This window comes from Sceloporus undulatus, chromosome 3 (assembly GCF_019175285.1).
Source record: "Sceloporus undulatus isolate JIND9_A2432 ecotype Alabama chromosome 3, SceUnd_v1.1, whole genome shotgun sequence".
NCBI lineage: Eukaryota > Metazoa > Chordata > Lepidosauria > Squamata > Phrynosomatidae > Sceloporus > Sceloporus undulatus.
In genome coordinates this window covers 223,861,987-223,879,977 of record NC_056524.1, presented here as the reverse complement: position 1 = coordinate 223,879,977, position 17,991 = coordinate 223,861,987, and the positions used below count along the sequence as shown (strand labels likewise).

At 40.2% G+C, this 17,991-nt stretch overlaps 1 protein-coding gene across 7 annotated transcripts in view; it reads left to right on the top strand.

The window, feature by feature from the left end:
- Nucleotides 1–17,991, top strand: part of CROCC2 (ciliary rootlet coiled-coil, rootletin family member 2) — a 127,543-nt gene that overhangs the window by 65,746 nt on the left and 43,806 nt on the right. For all 7 annotated transcript variants that reach the window (XR_006103136.1, XR_006103138.1, XR_006103137.1 and 4 more), the window contains one exon: nucleotides 13,252–13,395. Coding sequence is in view for 4 of the 7 variants with exons in the window: in XM_042460650.1 (XP_042316584.1) it covers nucleotides 13,252–13,395 (144 nt within the window). In the remaining 3 variants the exon portion in view is untranslated. The remainder of the gene's footprint in view (nucleotides 1–13,251; nucleotides 13,396–17,991) is intronic.

Here is a 17,991-nt window from a genome sequence, read left to right as displayed (position 1 = left end):
ATATTCATTTTGTATTCCATTTTGCCACAAAAGGTATGTTTGAAAGAAAATATGGTGGGTATTTAATCATTCTGAAATAAGAAACGAATTTTAAGCTTACTGCTTAGTTTGATTTTATTTCCGATACTAATGGCTTTCTTTTCATAAAAACCAGGATCCTATATTTTAGTTTCTAGTTAAGACAATCTGACAAGCTGACATTGCTTCAGGCTTCTGTGTATGCAGTCTGCCCAGATTTCCAGTTAACAAATACTTCCTGGTCTAGTCCTCCCAACAGTCAGAAAAAAACATTTTTCATCTATGATCCAAATATTTTTTTAAAAAATATTATTTCCATACATTCAAGAACTGACATATTAGATTAGGAAAATGGAATAGCATAAAAGTTATAAATCGCGAATGAGGATGATTTGCAACTCCCATCATTTCTCATCTTTGGCTCTACTAGTTGAGACTCTTGTGAGTTGTTTTGTTTTTTTAAAAATAAAACTCACCCAGTTTGTCTAGCGGTTAAACTGTTAGCTTTAACAGTTTTAAAAAATGCAAGGAGCATGAGCATGGATCTCACAGCATGTTATTTAACTACACTTTTACTTTCTTGATTATTTAGCAAGTGTTTACGTGAAGAATATAACTAAAAATTAGGTATCAGCTACTACAGTTGTTGCCTGGGAATTTTGAAAAGAATAGAACTGGTACAAACTCTGTTATTTTGTTCTGTGCTTAAGGCATGATGATCTCTGGAAGGAGGAAACAATACAATTAGCAGATGCTGATGATGTCGTGAGGAGGATATATAGCAGTTGGAACACTGTTGGCCCACATACTGCTTGATTTGGGCTTGTGTTGGCTTCTGTCCACATTATATTTCCCATAATGCACCACAAGATTTCTTTCTACTTTCCTTTCTTCACACACAACCCCCCCCCTCATAGCCCAACTCAGAATTGTTTGGTTCTGCTTTTAAATAAAAAACACATTGACAGTATCAGCCAGGGCATGTTGTATCTCTGGAGAGATCAGTTCACAAGCTCACAAGGCACAGCCTCTTAAGACGAAGCAAACAAACAGCACAACAAGGGTGAGAACCCCCCACCAGAACAAATTTGAAAAGCATTTCATCTGGAAGGATTGACTGGAAACCAAAGGATAGCCAGCTTTAAAACAAATAATTTCCCCAAAGGACTGTAAACAAGAACCCCACCTCAAAAATGCATAGAGCAGCACATAATGACAGGAATGGACATGATCTGCCCTGTCACTTGAATTTGCTGGCAGTCTCTGCTGTTCGAAGACAACAGCTCTGAAACTATGGGCTCTCCTGTCTTCCCACTCAGCAGAATGACTTGGAGACACACCAGTGACCAATCCATCTGAGAAAGAGAAAATGTGGCTGATACAGTAACCTATTTTCTTGCATGGCCATACATGACAGGGAGGACTCCTCCAGGCTGGGACAGAGTAGGGCGAGGCAGTGAAACCAAGCCAAGCCTTCTTCCCCAGAGACGAGGATGTTGCAACTCATAGCTAGAAGCTGCATGGCTGCGTTCCATGCATGGTCCGATCTCTCTCCTCCTTGGAGATGCTTGTGTGTGTGGCTTGCAATGTAGTGAGCAAGTTCCTGGCACCAGAAGAAAAGGTCTTGCCCAAGAGCTTCTCATTTCCTGGAGCTCCCCCTCCCTGAATCCCCAGAGGAGCTCCCTTCGACCTAGATGGCAAAACAGAGCCTCACAAGCTGAGCAAGGCAAGCAAGAGTCTCCCTGTTCCATTCTAAATAGAATCCCTGCCAGTGTTTTGTTCTGTGTGGTTGTTGTTGTTTTTTTCCTTCCACAGGAGTTGAGAGAAGAGCTTCTTTTTCCCCAATACAGTAAGAATCCTTTGCTTCTCTGTCACCCCCACCCCTCCAATTTCAAATTTCATTCATGCTTTTGAAGGCAGCCTTCATTATATGGCGCATTCAAAGGGAATCTTGTTCTAAACAAGAAAATAATTTCCCTTGTGCAAATGGATACACTAATCAGTGGGATCAATGCCTTACCTGAATTGAACTAGACAGGGTCCTAAAGTGCAAAGAGATAACACTGAATACTAAAGTTAGGATCATCCAAGCCATTGTATTCCCCATCACCATGTACAGATGTGAGAGCTAGACAATGAAGAAAGCTGATAGAAAGAAAATTGATTCACTTGAGATGGGGTGCTGGAGAAGAGTGCTGAGAATACCATGGATTATTATTATTATTATTATTAACCTTAATTTATAAAGCGCTGTAAATGTACACAGCGCTGTACATACAACCTTTTAGTTAGACAGTTCCCTGCCCGCAGGCTTACAATCTAAAAAAACACGCCACAAAAGGAGAAGGGAGAGGTGGTGGGGAAGGGGATCAGGTCCAGCAGTTCTTCTCTACCTCCGAGGCCTGGACCAAGGCAGATGGATGGCCAAAAAGACAAACAAATGGGTGCTAGAACAGAACTGGAAGCCAGGATGACTAAATTCAAGTTGTTGTACTTTGAGCATATGATGAGAAGGAAAGACTCATTAGAAAAGGCAATGATGCTAGGGAAAGTGGAAGGCAGCAGAAAAATAGGAAGACTGCATGCCAGATGATTAAACTCAATTAGGGAGGTCACAGGTCTGAATTTGCAGGACCTGAGCAAAGCAGTGGAGCACAGGGAGTGCTGTCTTGGAGATGTCTCTTCCACAGGGACATCTAACAACAATAACAAAGTTAAGATGAACAAAAAAGATATATACAAAGGCGTAAGACAGGGGTGTCTTTTGTCACCTCTATTATTTCTGATAGTAATAGAGACCCTCATTATGCAACTTTAAGAAGAGAAATTAATAGAAGTTGTAAAGATTAAAGGATGGGAATATAAAACAAAAGCCTTCACTGATGATTTAGTACAGTAGTCTCATTGAGTAATCCAATAGAAAGTCTCGACCCTTTGTTGAAGAAGTTAAAAGATTATGGCAAATACTCGGGTTTTCAAATTAATAAGGACAAAACAAAGAAGCTAGCAATGAATATATTTGAAGAGGAACAAGAGATAATAAAGGCCAAATCGGACTTCCAAATTGCGAAAAAAGTGAAGTATCTAGGAATTTGGCTAACAACAAAAAAATACAGATTTGTTTAAAAACAACTATGAAAAAAGCTGGATGGAGATCAAAAAAGATATAATAAGATGGAATAAATTGGAACTTTCTTGGTTTGGTCAAATGTTGGTCACCAAGATGATGGTGCTCCCTAAGATATCCCACTTATAACAAATGATGCTCCTTTTCAAAAATGGATTAAAGATATGACAAAATTTATTTGGAAATCTAAAAAGCCCAGGATTAAATTGATGTTACTCCAAGATGCAAGAGAAAGAGGAGGCCTTGCACTTCCAAATTTTAAATTATACTATTATGCCGCCACTCTAACCTGGACATTGGACTGGATAAGGCTAAAAAGGAATAACATTATAAATTTGGAAGGTGCAGGTCTACTATATGGTCTTCGTGGATACCTTTTCTATGAAAAAGATAAAGTAAAGAAAGAATTCAATAACCATCTTATAAGGAAATCTATTTATTATGTAAGGAAGAAAATAAAGAAAAGATGGTTTCCTAAAATACCTTTGTGGGTCTCCATAAACGAAGCTCTTTTTAGAAACAAAAAACTGACATGCGAGAAATGGCCAACATATGATGATTTAACTGTATTTGAAAACAACCAAAGAAGAATCAAAACAGAAGAAGGATATAGTTGCAATTGGTTTTTGTATAGAAGAATAAAAGAAAGGTATAACCAAGATATGAAACTGAATGGAATAGGGAAAGGCGAAACAGAATTTGAAAGAATTATTACACAGGAAGGGATTCGAGAAATTTCTAAAATCCACCAACTATTGCTGAAATAAGAATTGGAACAAGAAAATATTTTTAAAATGCATGATAAAATGGGTGCAGGATCTTGGACAGAACATACAGCTTACTCAGTGGGAAAAGAAATAGACAAGAAGGATGAAAAACACCAAAAATTACGCCATACAAGAAAATCTTGTCAAAATGCAATTTAGATGGTATTTAACACCAGAAACAATATCCAAAATGTCAAAGAATTGTCAAAAGAAATTTTGGAAGTGCAAGGAGGAAATTGGAACTATGATACATTGTTGGTGGAAATGTAAAAAGGTCAATCAGTTCTGGACAAAGATACATCAAAAGGTTCAAGAGATCCTAAAGAAGAGTGTCATAAAAGATCTGAAGATATTGAATATGGTCGAAGACAGCGATCTTGAAAGGAATAATAGGAAGTTATTATTCTACATGATCTGCACAGCTAGGACTTTATTAGCCTCAATGTGGAAAACAGATCAGACCCCCGACGTGGACAGGTGGATAGTGAAGGTGTATGAATATATGGAAATGGACAAATTAACTTGTTGGATAAACAAAAGACCACTAAGTAAATTCAAGAAGGACTGGGACCCATGGCTAAATTACCTGAAAGAAGTTGAAGGATCTTATTCCATTATCATTTATAATTGAATCAACTAGATGAAAACCACTTCACTTGTTACTAGAATATAATGATGTGTAATAAAATAAGATAAAGATAGTTAAAATAATCATAGTAAATATGAAAAGAAAATAGTGATATAGAGAATTATACATATAAAGAACAAAGGGAAAGGGAAAATAGAATGAGGTATAGAAAGTGACAAATTTTTTATGTGTTGAATCTCAATCTTGTTAGAAAGTAGAGGAAGGATAAAATAACTTGTTAAATATGTAATGTATCCTTCGCAGTGTAATGTATTTTAATAAGTGAAAACTTAATGAAAATAATTTTTAAAAAAGATGAACAAACAAGATAAAAGTAAAGGAGATTAGTCTGGTTACTTCTTGCTACTCATAGGCCCCATTCCCACTGGCCTATAATGTGGATCAGGATGCGAATCATGGGTGCATCGTTTCCATTTGAGCGCGCATTTGACCTGCATTGCTCCGATATCGTTCCCATTGGAATTTGAATCTGAATCGAATTATCCTGAAAAACCCGAATTATAGGTCGATAAACCGGTTTAAAAAAACAGCGGCTTTTTAGCGGGTTTTCCTGTGCCTCCTGAGTCTGATTCGGGGCATACGAATGGGAATGACAAGGGTGTCTGATTCAGGAACCTGGAGATGGGAGGAGCAGTGCTCAAGGGGCTGGCCTGGAGGTATCACCCTCCTTGTTCTCTTTCTGCATCACCCGCACCATTTTCTTCAGTTCACATAGCCTTTCCCCCAGTGGACTGGGAAGCAAGGTAAGACTACATTGAGCTCCAAATGCAGTAAACACATTACTCCTCCTGCAACCTCTCCTCTGCTCCACATTCATAGACCAGTGTGTGAGGAGAGCCATTGAACACCATTTTTAACTAATTTTTTTTGCCTCTGCCTGAGCGCCTGAGCAGCAGATGGGCTTTGCATTACATGCCTGCTTGATTGCCCCCCCAGACAGCCCAGGGAGCAATGGGGCAGGCAAAGGGATTGGGGTTGATTAGAGGCTCCTTCTCTCTTTCCCAGAGGAACTATGGAAAGACACAGAAGAGACTGGATGCCAGGGCATTTGAAGGGAATAGAGGCTTCTCTTCTCTCTTTCCTAGAGGGAGTCTGAGGAGACACAGAAGAGCCTAGGACCCAAAGGGATGTGGGGTGAATAGAGGCTCCCTTTTCCCTTTCCCAGAGGGGAAAAGCGCCTAAGCAGCTGATTGGCTGTGACCTCAAGCAGTTAAGCGCTTGATTGACAGCTGCTTTAAAAAAAAGAGGTTCCAGAAGGGCATTGGGAACGGGGAGCAAAGTAACCCGCTTCAAATTACTACAGGGAAAATACCAATGCGAATGAAAACAGGGGTTTAAAAAAGGGTCTGTTTGTACCTGTTTTTAATGGGAACGATGGGTCAGATTCGAGTCAGAATCCAAGTCAGAATCCAAGTCAGAATCGCAGTGAAATAAGCCGCTTTTTTGCTCAGTGGGAATGGGCCCATAGTCAACAAGTCCTTGAATTATTAGTCTGGCTATCAAAGTTGCCTATAAAATTGTCCAATTTTTACAGTTGCATGCTACACAGAAACTTAGCCATCATCATCCAGTAATTCTCAGCCATTCCTGACCAGAGTTTGGCAATTTTTTGTTTAACTACACCTTCCAGACTCCTACAGCTAGCGTGGCCAGTAACTTTGCAAGCTCTACTCAAGAGTGACTTAGGCACATCAATTAATGTTATATCAGAAGCACTCCTCAATTTGACCCCTTTTGCCTCTTTCTAGCTTAGCTGGGATCCAGTTGTCCCATCATTCTCTTTCATGATTAAAACAGCAGATGCTGTACATCAGAAAGATTAACCGATTTGTTGTAGCTTATGTCAGGCCCACTTTAGCTGAAATGGTAAAATAAAATATTAATAACACAATCCAAAACATGTTTAGTTAGAAATTAATCGTGTTGTATTCATTGGTACTTACTCCTTTGACAACAGTTTTAGACTTTAAGGGTGCCACAAGACATGCAACACAATAACAGGACCAATCCACTGAGAATGCCATTCTGTTCAGGAATTCTCACACTGTGAGGAGAGGAAAAGGATGACTGGCTAGCTTGACCCCCCCCTCCATCATGTACTCTTCACTGTTCCTACCATTGACATATTGAAGGGTGAGCATCTACAATGCAGAGCCTGTTGTTCTTATGTAATGTACATGAGTACAGCAGGCTCCCTGCTGCAGACTTCTGCCCCCTAATATGTGGATGAATGGATACAGACAGGAATGCAACATAGAAGGCATGGTTAGTTACCATGTCCCTTCTTTCCTTTATAGTAATGCAGCACCAGCCCTACCATTAGGCAGGGTTGAGTAGTAATCTCAGACACCAGATGTTAGGGGACAGCAGTCCCTTCACCTGTTCCTCCTGAGCCCATGAACATTCCCTTCAGTTGGAGGACAGGGCACTATTCTACCATTAATGCTGTAACAGGGTTGAACTGCCAGTCCACTTGGCTTTTTTATACTGAGAGAAGGCACCATCTTGCCATTGGTCTATTAGTCCAGCCCTGCTTATCTCATGAGGAGATGGACACCTGAATTTGACTTTCACAATTAGAGGAAGAACTCTCAGACTACTTTCAATCTTGAATGAGTTAATTTGATATCCTATCCTATACCTGAATTTCAGGATAACTTATTAAATTTGGTATTCAGGCCCTGAGATATGAGTAATTCCTGTACTTATTTAATCAATGAGGTAATTTATATTGACTGCAAAAGTATAACCTGGCTCATAATGTTCCTGAATGAGCTCATGGCTCAGATGGAATTTGAATATCCAACATCTAGATTAAATATGTTCAATGTTAATATATGTTACAGCAATGTTATATTCTACACATTGGCTAGCTGTAGAAACAGGCTTAGCTGAGGAGTCCAAAATGATTATCTTAGCTATTTAGGCTATGTATCTTGTGGCCAGGGTTAGGCCAAAGTTTTGAAGTGCTGCTGCTTTGATAGCACTAGGGGGCACTCAGTATCCATGAGTCAATCTCTATCTAGTCAGAAGACGCTTTTGTAATGATAATGAAGATTAAAACATGGGGGAAATATGTAAATGCAGTCCATTGTGGCACCAAGTAGGAGAGCATTGTAAGAATCCATATGGACATGAAATTACAAAATAATAGAATTCATAAAATTCAGAGTGACAGGATGTAACCTGGATCAGACATTCTGAAGGTCCCAAATTGATAATTGTTTATCGGTTGGGGTGGACACAATATTAAGCCAATTTTTGGGAACGCCATTGGAACTGCTCACATTTGAATGATGTGATGGTAGGGCATTTGTATGGTAGGGATGCAGCTGCTCCATGGTTAAGATGCTGACTCTGACAATTGCAAGGTTGGCAGTTTGAGGTCCAAATGCCACATGTCCCAGCTTCTGCCAACCCAGCAGTTTCAAAGCATGTACAAGTGCAAGTAGATAAATAGGTACCACTTCGGTGGGAAGGTAACAGTATTCTGTGCAGCCATGCTGGCCACATGATCACAGAATTGTCTTTGATAACACTGGCTCTTCGGCTTAGTAACGGAGATGAGCACCTTCTCCTACAGTCAGACATGAGAAGTCGAAGTTTTCATGGCCGGCAACTTTGTCAGAGGGGAAACCTTTATCTTTTAGAGCACTGGGATGTGTGGGACTAACCATAGTTAAACTGTAGAAGTTAAAGTAGGTAAAAGGAGGAGGAGAATACCCCAATTGAATTGTCATTGGTGACCTAAAGATCTAGTTAAACTAAAGACTGTCGTTTAACTGGGGATTTGAAACAGTACTTGTAACAGATATGCTACTCATGACATGCATGTGGCTTTGAAATAAGATGACCATGGGACAAAGCACTTTGACTGACTTTCAGTCAGACACCCTTCATTTTCATTGGTCTGGAGTATTTTTTGCTGCCACTGCTGCCTCCATATGGGAAGGGCTATGGCTTCCCTGAACAACACATGCTTTGTATGCATGCACTTCAGGAGTCATTCCTGATGGCTGTTCCCAGAGAGCTGCTTCACTGAATTCATATTAGGTTAGTCAGTGATTCTCAAACATTGGTTCTCCAGGTATTTTAGACTTTAGCCCGCATAATTCCTGACTTTTGGCCAAGCTGGCTGGTGCATCTGGGAGATGAAATCCAAAACACCTGGAAGACCAAAAATTGGGAACCATTGGGTTAGACTAACAAATACTTTGACTTGCTAAAGGCAGTTTCTAATGTACTTAACAGTATACAGTACATATATTCCTACATCCCACACACTTTCCATTTCCTACCCGTCCTACTTTTTAATTGTTTTGTGGCAGCAACAGTTTCAGAAATACCTAAGTATTTCTTCCAAAATTTACATATGATGCTCTCTCATGAGGCTACTGGTGTTATAGAAAGTTCACATGTATCAGTTGTGGTTAACAGTAGGATTCACTAGTTTATGATTTTTATTAATGCTTCTGTACACACTCTGTCCTGATTTTTAACACCCATATGAAATCATATTTTGAACATATCTGGGGGAAAGTCTCAGTGTATGCATGTCAAATACTCTGTCTTCAGTTAGTTTTGTTGTCTGTTATTATATTGTAATACTGCCTACTTTCAGAGGCACCTTCACAATACAGTCTATTAGAAGCCCAGTTCTAAACCAGAATCCCAGAAAAAGTAAGTTTTATTTTAACCCCACCCTTTCTCATTCCCACTAAAACTGGTCCCAGATTGTACGCCATTCCTTGTAAAGTTCAGTTTGGCGGGGTGCAGACTGCCAAAAAGAGGCACCTCCTCAGCGCCTCTCTTTGCTACACCGGAGCGCTACTGCCTACAAATGGCAAAGAAGGAGCTGTAAAAAGTGGCTATTTAAGTGCCAGAGACAGCTTCATTACGTCGCAGCTGTGCAGCGCTGTTTGTAGGCAGCGCAGCTGCGATGTAATCATTGTGCGCCCCGTTTGTATGGCGCTGCGCAACTGTGGCGTGCTGATGACGTGTTAGGGTTGCGGGCGTGTGCACGCGCCACCCCAAGCCAACCTTAGCACATCGTGGACGCACTGCAAAGGGCCCATCTATACAGGGCCTTTATTTCTTACAATCAGGCTGCAACAGCAAATGGCCAGTCCTTTGCTACACTCTCTTTTCCAACTTCCTTTAAACCATTTAGCTCTATTTTCTCGTTTGTATCACGTGGGTCACTTACCACTAAAGACAAAAAAATCAAATTAACTGTTTTTACTAGATAACTCATTTGCATGTCACAATATTGTTGTTTTTTAGAAGAGCCTTTGGTATTGAGGGGAATGGGAACACATTAACAATGGCTTACAACAGGCAGAGCATTTTTGGATATTTAATTCTCCCTCCATGACCCACACTCCACCCCACCCCACCTTAAATTCATAAGATTCATTTTGCCTACTGATGTGTGGAATGTTTCTCTTAACTTTTGGGCTTGGTCTTTGAACTGATATAGTTTCGAAAATGGAAAGAGCTGGCTATGGCACTCCATACTTACATATTAAGTTCTGACCTGATGAAATGTTAACTTGGAAAATGTTGGAATCCTCAAATGAAGTAAATGAATCTTGTTATGTAACCACTTTGGACTGTTGTGTATGTATCATCATCTTGCATATATAACATCCACTAGAGTGGAATAATATCAAATGTTGGAATTCACTGGTCCAAAGAGAGACTGCCTTTCCCACACACCACTCATCACCATTGGCTGCACTGAACAAGAGGTTTTTTCATTCTTTTTTTAAAAACCAGTGCAGGGGACAGTGTGACAGTAATGTTTTACCCAAAAAATAAAATAAAATACACACTTTTTCAGTGTCTATGAGCCATTTTGATGATATGGATTAGATAGTTTGGCTGTATTGATTCATGTTGTGTTTACTTAATTTGTATGAAGATGGCTCGGTTATGTGTGAGCCACTGAATTTTCAATTTCCTCACATGCTAACCTCTACTTACATACTGTACGTTTCCTCCTATGCAGACAAAGTGCTCTACAGAGCTGAAGATAGGTTTCCCAGTATCTTCAGACATGCTTGTTGTTACCACATGGAATGGCCCTCCTTCACCCCTACTCAACCTTTGATATCAACTAGATATTAAAAGGGATGTTTGGCCACATAGCCACCGGAGGCACCCCAGTGTGCGGATAATAGCCTGCCAAAATAAGGAGATCTGGAAGACTTGACTTGGAAGCACTAGTGCATGCAGACAGAATAGGTCGAGACTGGAATCTCCATAATCCCTTCACACAAGAATGAGATGTGGGGCAATACACTGGGTACTTGCCAGAAGGTTGGGAACCAAAGGGCACTTCCCTCTGGAGGTGATACCTCTTTGTGTGAGACATCTGAATTGATTTCCCTGCCATTTCCACAAACATCTGGCCATTCTTCCCCCTGGAATAATCCTCTCAAACATCTAAGAAACTGCCTCGGGACATGTTTCACCCTGTAAATAAATTGGCAGCCCCAATTCAGTCTTGGTTGAGTTCAGACAGCCACCCTTTCCATTTCTCCCTTGACTCCTTGGCACACACAAGCACACCCAGGTCCAGGCTGCATGCTGAGCCTGATCTATCCACTGCGCCCCCCAATCAGACCTTCATGCCTTCATCTGGTAAAGTATCGCCCACTGCTAAGACCCTCTGAAATCGCTTTCACCTACCACTTTTTACATTGTTAGTTCTTGTGTGCATGTGTTAGTGAGTGAGTGACTTAGTGCAAAAGTTTATTTCCCTTTCCTGTCATAAATAAAACTAAACTAATTTAGAATTTGCTCTCTGGAGTCTTTGGTTTGGAACAATTATGCATAAGCTAAAATCCCAACTTTTTAAATTCATATCTTTATTAGATATTAACCGTTACAAATTTACACACAAACACTTAATATCAAATCATTACAAATATAGTCATCTCTGTTAATATGAAAATTTTAACTTTATCTTCTTTTCTTCTTTCTCTTCTTCACTTCCCAATCTTCTGTTTTTGTGTAGTTTTATTTGTACTATTATTGCTCCTTGCTAATATTACATACACTTTAGTTACTAATCAACATAAAATTATTTCTATATCCTTTACAAAATATTCCTTACTTCTTTATTTACCAATTACTCAAGGATAAGTAAATCTCAACAAATAAAGTGTATGACCAATTATTCTTTCTCCCCAGTATATTTACAAAAAAGAAAATAATCTCCAACTTTGATTTCTTTGAACATATTCTTTCCCTTGGCTCCTCTCTTATCCTCTTTTTATTATGTTAATTATTAATATCGAACCAAGTCCCTATCAATACCCCATCTCTTTTCCCAATATTTTGTAATTTGCAACCAATCCTTTTCAATATTCTCATCTTTCTTACCCATTATCATCTGTGAGAGCTTATCTAGCTCTTTAATCTCACTGATTTTTAATAACCAATCATCTATCTGCATATCCTCTTCTGCTTTCCACTTTTGGGCTATCATCATCCTTGCCAACGTAATCAAATACAATATAATTTTCCATAAAAATTTTTTCATCCTCAGTTTTTAGAAAGTATGTCATATTTAACAAGTACACTTCTGGCTTTTTCTTAAATTTAATTCCATATATCTGTTGTATTATACTATGTATTTCATCCCAGAACTTGCTCACTTTTTCACACTTCCACCACATGTGGAACATAGTACCTTTTTCTTTGTGACAATTCCAGCATGTATCCGTTTTCTTTTTAAAGATCTTTTTCATTCTTGACGGAGTGTAGTACCACCTGTTACTAACTTTTAAGAAGTTTTCTTTTAAGTCTTGGGATCTAGTAAAGGTGTTAGTCCCTTTCCAGGCTTTCCCCCAAGCCTCTATTGGAATTTCATGACCCACATCTCTTGCCCAGTCAAGCATATATTGTTTAATAGGTTCTTTTTCCAATTCTCTCTCTCTGAATAATTTGTAATATTTACTTATTTTTTTCTTCTGCTTTCATTATCAATTCATCTATTTCTGTCAATTTCATCTCGATTCCCACTGTCCTGATATCCTCTTTAAATCTCCTTTTTAATTGGAGATAGTTATACCAATTTATCTATTTTTTCTCTTTAATTAGTTCTTCTCTAGATTTTATAGATATTTCTTGTTTTTCATTTATCTTAATTATGTCTGAATATTTAAGCCAGTATTCCCCTGAATCCCATCTATTAGCAAAAGCCTCCTGAGTTGACAACCCAACCCGGAATTTTGTAGTAAAACATCAGTTTTATTTTTTTCCATGTCTTGAGCAACGCTCTGCGAATCGGATTGTTATTAAAATCTCTGGTCACACTAGATTTATTATACCATAGGTATTCGTGCCACCCAGCTTTTTAAAGAGTTACCTGAAGCCCTCTCACTGCTTCCTATTGAGTTAAATTAATTCCCACTTTGAAGTCAATTGTCGGTGCTCTCCCTGGACCCCAGCATTTTCGGTAACATTGTCAATTTATTGTCCTGTGACAATTTCCCCCTGGCCAGCAGATTTCTAATGTTCTAAGCTGTTACCTATCCTAGACTGAGCTTGGTGGGCTAAGAGTAATGGTGCCGAATTCAAAAGAGTGCTGATTTAAAGGTGCTACAGCTAAGTGTACCAACATGTTAGGGGTCTTTACCCATAACCATGCTTTGTTTTTTCCTGTTGTTTCTTGATTGTAGAACACAGTTGCCAGCATCACCAGTGAGTTACGGACTTTTCAGGCACAGTTTGAGGATGCAATGGCTGCCCACCAGAAAGAGGTCAAATGCTTGAATGAACATGTAAAGGAACTGGCAAGAGAGAAGGAGCTTGTAGGGAAGGAGGTACGTATGACCAGCTCTTCTGTCTGTGAAGATGTCTGATTGTGCCTTAACTGGAATCAGTAGATTTATCTGTCTGTTGACTCACCATTTAACAATTGATTTGATTTCAAGCTCTAGATTGAAGACAAATAACAATGTTTTTGAGAGGTAAAGTAATATGAGTTTGACTTGTTGCAAAGACAGAAACCTAGCACAGGGATGAAGAATGTGTGACTGCAGCTCCCAGCATCCTTCACCACTGGCTATTCTGGCTTTGGCTGGTGTGAGCTGTAGTTCAACAATTTCTGGAGGGCCATACATTCTGCACCACTGTCATAGCTTACAAAATCTCTGACTTGAGATGACAACGGGATAAAATTAAGGACATAGCAATGATGTTTCTATCATGCCACTTTCAGTACTAGAGTGTGAGTGGATGAAAATGGCTTCCCTCAGAGCGTTGGAAGTAGCTGAGTTCCTCCCAAGATGGATGAGAATAGCCAACTGGGACTTCAGTCAATCAATGCCTATACATCATCTCCAGTAGTGGCCTGCTGTTGGTTGAATCAGAAGCAAAATTCATCACCAATCCTGCCATGTCCTTTCTTTATGATATCTATCTCTAGATGGTGACTTGTACAGTGGAAAAATATCTGAAGCTCTGGAAAACATCCCCAGGTGGTAACCCTCACCCACTGCCAGATGCTTTCAGGGCTCTAGTGCTCTACAAACAGAGAACAGCAGAACAAGAGAATGACCCCAGCCTGAAAAGACAGGGGTGGGGTGTGAGGGGGGAAATAGAAAATTAAAGGACATAAAAGAGGAAGAGAGAGTAATTTAACATGACAGGCTGTTTATTTTGGCAAAAAATGGCCTCCTTTCAACAGAATTCAAAGTCCAGCCCCAGGAGGGACCACACAAGCAAGCAGAAGAGGGTTGTTTCAGAGGGCAGGGAGGGCAAAAGGAATGGAAATGGGGCGAAGGGGGCGTGCATAGTCATAGATGGATATAGGATGGGCAGAGAAAGACTAGCACAGCATGGGACGGGAGGCAACAACAGCATATGAGAGAGTGCGTGGAGTGGGAGAGGACAGTTGTGGGACTAATATAACAAGCTGAGGGCAAAGAAACACAGAGAGAAATCCTCACAGGCGCCAGCATTGACCTACTTATCACCATGGGAACCATAACATTTTCACAGCCTTTTAACTTGAGGAAGTCAGGCTCATTGAACAGGTCTCCCTTCCTATATGTGCAGACACACTCACATAGGCTCTCATCTCAATGCACATACATACACTCACAAATAAGGCATGCCTGCAAAAGATAAACACATAAATGTTTCCACTCGGTGGTATGTGTCCTGTGCACTCATATGATGCAGGCTTCCTCACCAGAACTTAGAAGTGGGGACTGGTTACAATTCCCAGAATCCCTGGAGGATTTGGGCAGTTATAGTCCAAAAAAGTACCTTTTCCGAGTCCTAATTCTTAAGTGTATGCGCATATAAACAAAAACAAAAAATGAACCCTTGCTGTGTAGAAATAATTGCATGAATTCACATACATTTGCATGTGCATGTATAGGTTACACATCATTGTGACAATACCTACATATAATGATGATTCATATCATTAAATGCATAGAAAGGAGGCTTAAAATGAGTAGGGAAAACTCATTGTGGGCTCATTCCCACAGGCAGTTTAAATTGCTTCCTGATTTGCCCTTGCTCCATTTTGGAGAGCGATTCCAAAAGGTCCCTTGGTCCCACTATGAAAGTTTTTTTTTCCTTACCCCTCTGTAATCGCTTTTTTTGCCACGATTGTCATCTCCACTGGTAGCACCAAATTGCCCCGACAGAAGGTTGGGGAGGACAGAGAGAAGGCCAGGGAGGATGGAGAGAAGGCTAGGGAGGACGGAGAGAAGGATGGGGGCAATTTTTTTTAAAAAAAATTAAATTAATTGTAAAATCGATAGATTGGTCAAGCAACTACTTGCAAGTAGTTCCTTGACCAATCTATCAATTTTGCAATTAATTTTATTTTTTTAAAAAACCAAAAAGGCAGCAATAGGGGGTGACATCTCTGTGGAGGTGTTGTACACATCCCTCTGCCATTTGTCCCTCCCCTCAGAATGAATCGATTCTGATCTGGGATTCCCACTTATTAGACACACTTCAGAACAGATTCTTCTGAAAAGAACCTCTTTCAAACTACTCTCTGGAAAACCTGGGTTTTTTGCGTTTGCCCCGCTTTATCCCAACTGAAATTGATCCAATAAGGATCGGAATTGGTTTCAAGTGGGAACGAGGGTCATTTACCCCAATCTGCAATTCAGTGCAAATTGTAGTGGAAATGAGCCCTGTGTGTATGTGCCTTCAAGTCACCTGTCTAACTACCCTAAAGGCATCAGAATATCAAGTACTGTAGACTATATTCCAGAGCAAGGAACTAGCAAAACCACCTCTGAGTATTCTTTGCCTAAGAGACCCCTATGAAATTCAAGGAGCTGCCATACACTGACAGGCGACTTGAAGGCACATACACACAGTGTTTCCCCTGCTCATTTTAAGCCTCCTTTCTTTCCCACCCTAAAATACCCTTTTCCATATGTCCAGGACTCGGCTGGAGACTTGGCTGCCCAGGAATTATTTCAAAAGAGGCTATTTATTAAAAAGAAAGAAATAAAGAAAGAAAAACATTCTAGTCAAGATATAATTATAATAATCACATTAAGAGCTTTTCTGCAATGTTCCTGTAAACGAGAAAAGCTCAGCCCTTACACAGAGAGTGAGAGTGAGCCAGGAGAGGAGTGTGTGTGTGTTGTGGGGGGTGTTGTGTGCAATGTTTTCTTTTCCTTTCAGTCCCACCCCTGTTGCCCCCCTTCCCTTATCCCAGGGAATAAAAACAGTTTATTTTATGATGGATAGTCCTGTTCTTTGGTCACTGACCTTTCTTAGTAAATTTCTGCGGAGCTCAGCAGAAAATGCTGTGAGTGCATTTGTGGATCCCATATGTGGGTGGGGGCTGGGAGAGAAGGGGGCTCACCCTAATCCTTCTCAAAAACAGAACAACAATAACAGAGAGCTGGTCGGAATAAGCCAGGCCAACAGGGAGGATCTGGACAATGTTAGAGCTTTATAGTAAAGAATTGGGAAAGAAAACTAGGAAGAAAAGAAATGGGGACTTGGGGATTTGTACAGAATTCTCTTGCCCAGCCCCAGCCCCAGTAATACACAGGGCACACAGATCAAGAGCAGGCTCAGCTTTTCCAGAAAGGCAGGATTAAACCACAGAGCACTGTTTTCTCCTGCATTTAAGACATCTCATGCTACCAGCCCCGGATGTTAACTGGATTATCCCTGGAATTCTTTGTGCAGTTTCTGTGATACATCTGTATTGTGCCAGGATGCAGGCTTATACCCTCCAACATTTCACAGATAAAAACTGGTCATCACATGGTCAGGCAGCATCAGAGTGTGGTCAAGATGGCAGAAGTTATTAATGCAGAATCACAAGCAAGATAGGAGAGGCTGCAGCAGTTTGGTTTTGTCATAATCTGTTGGAAAGATTCCATTCCCTCTTCTCCCCCATAGAGTGAATTGAGTGAACTCAGTTTGCAGCAACTGAAGTAAACTGAAGACAGAAAGTGAAAGTTGAAGGAGGAGAAAAAAACAGGGGCAATTCAAAGCAACTGAAAAAGTGGGACAACAGAGATTAATGGGGATTGTCCCTGCCAATCCCTGCAGTAGCTATGTGTGCCATTGTGTGGGTTTGGACAAGTTTCTGACCTTCTCTAAGGCAGCTCACTCAAATTCAGATATGAACCTTCCTTTTAGTCTGAGTCTACTATTCAACTGTTATCCTTTCTCCCAGAGAACATTTTTCCCACTTTTTTCCTGCTGAAGATTTCCCTTGTTAGTTCCCATGCCAAACTGGAAACCAGGTAGAAACAGTTCACCATGTGAGCCAGTTGGAAGGGTCACATGTACAGGAGAGAAAAGCAAGGAAATGTTTCAAGGACGCAGCAACTTGGCATCACTAGCCAAGCATGAATTTAATTCAGATGTCCACCTCTTCAACATTTTTTTTTAAAATTATGTTGCTAGGTGTTAGCAGAAACATTTATTCCTCTCAAATGAATGCAACATGGAGTGCATAAGCACTGGTTTTAGTCATGTCTATTCATGTTCCTGCACAGTTTCAGCACATACGCTGCAGATCAGATGGGGTTTGAAAAATAAAGGTGACACTCCTAATATAGACATGCAGTTTAAGAGTGTGTAATGTTTTTTCCTTTTATCCACAGAATAACAGGTCTTAAGGTCGTAAGGAGGTCTTAAGATCGCTTCAAGCCAGGGGTTGCTGCCATTGCTGATCTTCAAGAACTGAGTTCTTACAGGCTTCTTTCTCAGACATAATCTCCCCTCTCTCATACATAACTTCATATTAAAATCCATGAGCATCCTCTATGCACACATGCCATTGTGATTTCTTTTTTTGGAACAGGAAGCTTAATTGTATATTCATGTGTTCTCACGAGCAAAAGAGTTAGGATTAGCCCAAAGTTACATGACCAAAAGGAGCCTAACGTGAAGACTCCTTCAAGGAACAATGC